This window comes from Grammomys surdaster, unplaced genomic scaffold (assembly GCF_004785775.1).
Source record: "Grammomys surdaster isolate TR1022 unplaced genomic scaffold, NIH_TR_1.0 120945, whole genome shotgun sequence".
Taxonomy (NCBI): Eukaryota; Metazoa; Chordata; class Mammalia; order Rodentia; family Muridae; genus Grammomys; species Grammomys surdaster.
The window spans coordinates 1-5,994 of NW_021616788.1; the positions used below are offsets into that span (position 1 = coordinate 1).

General features: G+C 44.8%; 1 protein-coding gene across 1 annotated transcript; it reads right to left on the reverse strand.

Moving 5' to 3' along the window:
- Positions 1-1,733: 1,733 nt before the first annotated feature.
- On the reverse strand, positions 1,734-5,379 carry LOC114636000 (cytochrome P450 2B19-like). Its single transcript, XM_028784319.1, has 3 exons — positions 5,137-5,379; positions 4,823-4,964; positions 1,734-1,915 (listed from the first exon to the last, which is right to left on the reverse strand). Exons 1-3 carry the CDS (start codon positions 5,377-5,379, stop codon positions 1,734-1,736), a joined length of 567 nt encoding a protein of 188 aa, XP_028640152.1.
- Between the last annotated feature and the right edge of the window lie 615 nt (positions 5,380-5,994).

The following is a 5,994-nucleotide window of genomic DNA, read 5'->3' on the forward strand; positions in this document are numbered from 1 at the left end:
GCATCATAAGAAAGTGAGAAAGGTCTGGCCACACAATGGGTGAGTTGAATGAGTGGCTGGTTTCATCACTTTATTTATGCATTTACTTATTCCTTCCTTGGAAGATGTGTGGCATCAGCCACCTATTGTTCTAGGTGCTCACAATACAGCAGTGAACACGACAGTAGGTTGGTCCTTCTCTCACTCAGTTTGGATGAGATGGAAAAGTTCTCACCAAAAGACCTTCTAGAGATTTCTCAGTGATTAAGAGCACTGGCTGCTCTTCCAGAAGACCTGGGTTCAATGCCCAGCACCTACATGGTAGTCACAACCATTAGTAACTCCATTTCTAAGGGATCAGATGACGTCTTCTGTCCTCCATGGGTACCAGGCACTCACATGGTACAGGGACATACATGGAGACAAAACACCAACACACACACACACACACACACACACACACACACACACAGAGGAGAGAGAGAGAGAGAGAGAGAGAGAGAGAGAGAGAGAGAATCGAGCAGCGTTTAACCAGGTGTGGCAGCACAAACTTTTAATCCTAGCACTCAGGAGGCTGAGGCAGACGGATTTTAGTGAGCTCAAGACCAACCAGGGCTACACAAGGTGAGTTCCTGTCTCAAAAAACAAGCAAGCGGCCACACTCAAACAAATTCATAGCAGAGATTCTTTCTTGATTGGTGAGGAAGGCTGTATGTGTTTATGAGATCTGCAGGGGGCTGTGGGAGAATCTAAGTAGAGTCATGTAGCTCAGGGGCGGAGGGTTGAGGAGATGCTTGTCTAGAGAGAAGATGTGCGGAGAAGGATCTAAGACAGAGAACGGGGAAGGCCTGAGAAGGTATGTGACTGTGGCCTGCACAGTACAGAGGCCTGAGAAGTAGGGTATGGCATAAAAGATAGCTGACATAGAAGATCACATTGTTGTTTTTAATACGAGATACACAAGTCAGGCCAGTCCATTGACACAGAAGTCAGACTGTGTGTGGCGGGGTGGGTGGTGGGTGTGGGGGAGGCTATGGAAAGAGGGGATGAGGGACTGATCTTTTAATAGGTTGGGGCTTGGGGTGGCGTTGATTAAGTGTGACAAAATACCTGGAATTAGATAGTAAAGTCGTACAGTATTGTAAATAAATTAAAAGACATTACAATCTAAAACATACAGTCAGTTTAAAATCTGGGTGTGGGTCCATGTGCCTAGACAGCAGATCCAGAACTCAAGACATCTTTGGATGTGTATAGGATTTTGAGGCTAGTCTGAGTTATGTGAGACTCTTTTGGAATATAAAACTAAAAAATTCTATCAGCTTTGTTATATGAACTTCATCTCGATTTAAATACAAGTAGGGGAGGGGAGTGCTGTTCTAGACTCACAGTGTGATCTCGTTCCCCCCTACTCACTAGCAGTGTGATGTCATTGTGTGACCTGTTACTCGTGCATAAAGAGAATCCTCAAACATGACCCTCCAACACAACCCATGGGAGTATGACGGAGTCAACTCAAGAGAGACCATCTCTAGTCCGTTAGCACAGATCATGGAGTCTAGATTGCTGGCAATTAGGGATTACGGCTGTTAACAAGCATGGGAGAGGTGACTCAGAACAAGCCGTGGTCTCCAGAAGTCTCTCTGTCCATACATCAAGAAAGGCACTTCACTGGGTTTTCCTATTCCATTCATGGGACTGAAATGGGGACATGTGAGGACCTGAAATCCATTGACTCTCCTCCCTCAGCCCATTCAGTGGGACAGGAAGTGGATCTGGTACGGTGGGGGTATTTTGCCTGAACCACTGGTCTTAGAAGTGAGGTCAATGTTCTCTGGGGCTACAGGGCTTGCCAAAGAGAAGTTCTGGAGGATGGTGGTGAAGAAAAGGAACAATTCATTGCGGGCAATGCCTTCTCCAAGACAGATGCGCTTTCCTGTGGGTACAAAGGAGAAGTCACGTTAGCTTCATGGCAGTATATAACCTTCATACTGTTTCATCCCTAAACCCAGACAACGGTGGCCATTGCAATGAAAAGTGTGAGTTTGCCCCTTAAACCTAAGAGACTATTAAAAACAACCCTTTAAACCTCAAAAAAAAAAAAAAAAAAAGGCATGTAAAGTATTCGGTGGATGGCTGGCATTCACTTGTGAGACTTGGGTTCCCAAAGTATCCATTGCCCCAGAGGAAGTTAGGACCACCTTGGAGTTGAGGATGGATAGGTGAGTGGGTGGGTGTGAACATTTACAACATAATATCTTTAGGATTTTTAATTCATCTCATGAGGACAATGGCAGCCAGCTCGTGAAGCTATTGTGAGCACAAAGTTAGTGTTTGTAAAGACTCTTAAACTGACACCTGACTGATATAAATAATTCTCTATGAACCTGACAGGGTGGCAGATGCCTATAATTCTAGCACGTGGGAAAGTTGACGGAGACAGATCATGACTTCATAACTGCCTAGACTGTGTAACAAGACCAACCCCAACCATCTTAAAAAACTAACAGGAAGAGAAAGAAGGGGAGGGAAAGGAAGAGGAAGGGGGAGGGGAGGAGGAGAAGGGGAAGGAAAGAAGAGAGGGTGAGAAGGGAGGAAGAGAAAGGGGGATGAACACAGCAGAGTGAGGAGAAATAAAAAAAAGAAGAAAGGAAGAAAGGCTCTTATCCGTGTAGTGAGTTTATGTGGGAGTGCGGAAGGTGTTTCTGGATCTCCCCTACCCTCTTTCTGGTCTCAGCCTGAGATCAATGAGCTTCAACAAGTTCCTATCTGAATAGTTCAGACAATTGAGAATGGGCAGGTAAGTGTGATAAGGAGTCTGTGGCACCCATCAAGCTCTCAGAGGAATAATGAGCCCTTGCTGGTTGGAACCTCAGATATGGAGCACCATAGAGCAATGGAAGCCTGAAAACCCATGTGCAGGTACCACAGCCTGCTCCTTACCTCAGTGATTCTTAATCTGCAACTCTCCTCCACTCAGGACCTCTAGGTGCAGGAAGGATTTCTCAACAACCCCTGTTCCTGTTGTTGGGACATTATGCTTGTGTGGGAGTATTTAGGAAGAGCGCCCCATCCCTTTGGGCATGTTCTTTCCATAATTTAGGTGACATGAGCTTAGAAATTTATGAAGTAGCTCTCTGAGATGGTTCTCCTAGAACCAGTTTTGTGACCCAGATTTTTCCAAAACTACTTAATGACTTACATCTTTCTCTCTCAATACGATGTCCCCAGGCCTGGAGCTGGCGATTTGGACACCTTCCATGGTTCTTTGGCTCTAATGCCTTTTGGCTTCTTTTATTTTTCTTGTGGGTCAGGGCAGTCAATATGTATCGATTTTACCTACCGGACATTATTTTTCTTTCCCTTTCCCCCTTTCTGCTTATTTTTGTCTAAACTCCCCATTATTTTTCTCTCTCTTCCCTGCCTCCCATCTCTCTCCCTCTTTTGCTTCTGTTCCCTTCTCTTCCTCTACATCCCCACATCTCTTCTCTCTCTCCCCACCTATCCCCTCTCTTCCCTTCTTTCTCCCTCTCCCCCTCTCCCTCTTAATGTTTACTAGTATACCTTGTCCTGGTCTCCCTGTGCCTCCCGCTATAATTTTGTCATTTCTCTATCGTCTACTTTCTGTCTCAAGCTCTATTTATTTCCATTCCTGCCTCCTTCTAAACGTACAACTGTGGAATGGAGACATTCACTTTTATCCAACTCATTGTTCCCACCCTGAATAAAGATTAAATATCAGAGAAAGCCAATACATTGGATATTTCAGGGTAGGGCTGAGCCCTGAGTCATTGAAGTCACTAAGACACTCAACTCTAGACAGGGTCTGGGGTTGTGGCTCAGTGTTAGAAGCCCTGTCTAGAATCTCTCAGTGAGGAGTTGGGGGCATGGCTCAGTGGTAAGACCCTGCCTAACATTTGCAAACCCTAGGTTCAATCATTACCACAGAATGAAAAGGTCTGAGGAGTTCTTTCTTGGACTATCCTTTATCTCTAGAAGATAAGGAATCTATCTAGATAGAGTTCTTCAGGGCTAGGTCTTGTTAAAATGAATTCAATTTGACACAAGGCTGCCCATTTACATAACAAAAAACCCTAACTTCATTAGTGGTGATTAGTGGAATCATTAGTGATAATACTGCAAACTGTACTGAGGTTATATTGCACTAAGAAGTAGCTATTCTGCTAGCAAATAACTGAATCACAGCCAAACATAGCAGCAAACCAATCCCAGGCCACCACCCACTACAGGGTGACCAAGTAAGAGTGGAGTGGAGCTGGCAAAAGTCAGGCTATATCCACATGCTCAGCTCCAAATGGCTCACCTCTGACCAACACTACTGTCTGCTGTAACTCTGAACTTTTTCTGGCTCAGGATCTTAACCATCATGAATGGGTTCTTTGTTCAAATAGATGGTTGTGATTTTTCATTTCTCTTGCAATTTAACAAGCAAAGGCGTATTTAATGCAATCAAGGACAAGCATGTCCTGGGGACATGTGTCATCTCCCCAGTGCTTACAGGTAAAGTCAATGCCTCCTCAGCTGTCAAGACACAACCCAGCTCATGGCAGTGTGCACAGATAATGTTGGTTGTTCTTGCTGTTGTTTCTTAAGAAAATGAATGTTCTCTGGTTTAGAGGGTTTTAAATACTTCTCCAAAAAGTTCTCCTGACCATGTTCTTTAGTTCAAGAATCCCCTCATGGGGTTGTAGCAAGGGGAATGGTATTGTTCAGGCAAGGCAGCTGGAAGAGACTCAGGAAACAGGGACCTTATTGTTGTTTGTGTCCCAGAGGTTGGGCCTGCCCTCTAGTGTCTGGGAAAGAAATCACAGTTCTGTCTCACCTGCAGAGAAAGGCATAAAAGCTTCAGTTTTCTTCAGTGCCCCATTGGCATCCAGGAAGTGCTCGGGATTGAAGGTGTGTGGTTGTTCAAAGTAGCGTGGGTCATGGAGAGCTGAACTCAGGATGGGGTACACCTCGGTGTTCTAGGAGAAGTTACAAGATACAAAGATGTTAAGAAACCCTGACTCCCATATGCAAAACAGTCAGTTCCTGAGAAACACAGAATGCTGGGAAGTCACAGACAGGATGCGGTTGGTGATTAGGAGCATAGAGTATGCTCATGGAGTAGTGATGAGGAATTGTAGCTGGTCTCACCTTGGGGAGCAGGTATCCTCGGAACATGGTGTCTTTGGTGACTCTGTGTGGTAGACCAATCGGGGCAAGATCAGAAAATCTCTGAATCTCGTGGATGACTGCCTCAGTGTATGGCATTTTGATGCGGTCATCAAGGGTTGGTAGTCGGTGTGAGCCAATCACCTGATCAATCTCCTTTTGGACTTTCTCTGCACAGGAAAAGGAGACAACAGATAGTGCTGTTTTCTGGGATCCAGTAACCATGGAACAGTTCAGAGCAAAGAGACTGCTGAGAAAGACACAGTGCCCTCTTGGGTGCACGCATCTGTGCTTCTCTCAAGGACCTGTCTCTCCAACCATGCTTAGAGCATGTTAGAGTCTCTTCTCAACAAGCTCCAGCTTTGTTTGTAAAAGAGAAAAGGAAAACCTCCATCAAAGGGCCATTTCAACTGTCAGTCTGGAGTGAGGGCTGCAGGGGAAATGGCAAGAATGTAATGAATGTTATCAATTGTATTCCTGCGTGCACAGGTACACACACACACACACACACACACACACCCCACACACTCCTTTACAGGGAGTTAAAAATCCAGGGGCTGGCTGGATGACTCAATGTTTAAGAGCACTGGCTGATTGCTGAGCACCCAATTAATTCCCAGCACCCAATTTCAGCTCACACTCTCTGTAATTCCAGGTCCATGTGAACTGACACCCTTTCATAGACATACATGCAGCCAAAACACCAATGCACATTGAATTAAAAGAAAATTTAACATCTAGGCTAATAATCTGATGCTATGTCATCAGAAATAAAAGGGAATTTAATTACTATACACATAGTTACATATAAAATATAAATATGTTGGCTGAGGAAATGGT

What these genes read in the sequence shown, in the direction of transcription:
- LOC114636000 (XM_028784319.1), bottom strand. Translation starts at nt 5,379, where the DNA reads ATGGTTACTGGATCCCAGAAAACAGCACTATCTGTTGTCTCCTTTTCC. An exon ending in GAGGATACCTGCTCCCCAAG is followed by an intron (nt 4,965 to 5,136) that starts GTGAGACCAGCT and finishes AACTTCTCCTAG; the next exon opens with AACACCGAGGTGTACCCCAT. An exon ending in TTTTATGCCTTTCTCTGCAG is followed by an intron (nt 1,916 to 4,822) that starts GTGAGACAGAAC and finishes TTGTACCCACAG; the next exon opens with GAAAGCGCATCTGTCTTGGA.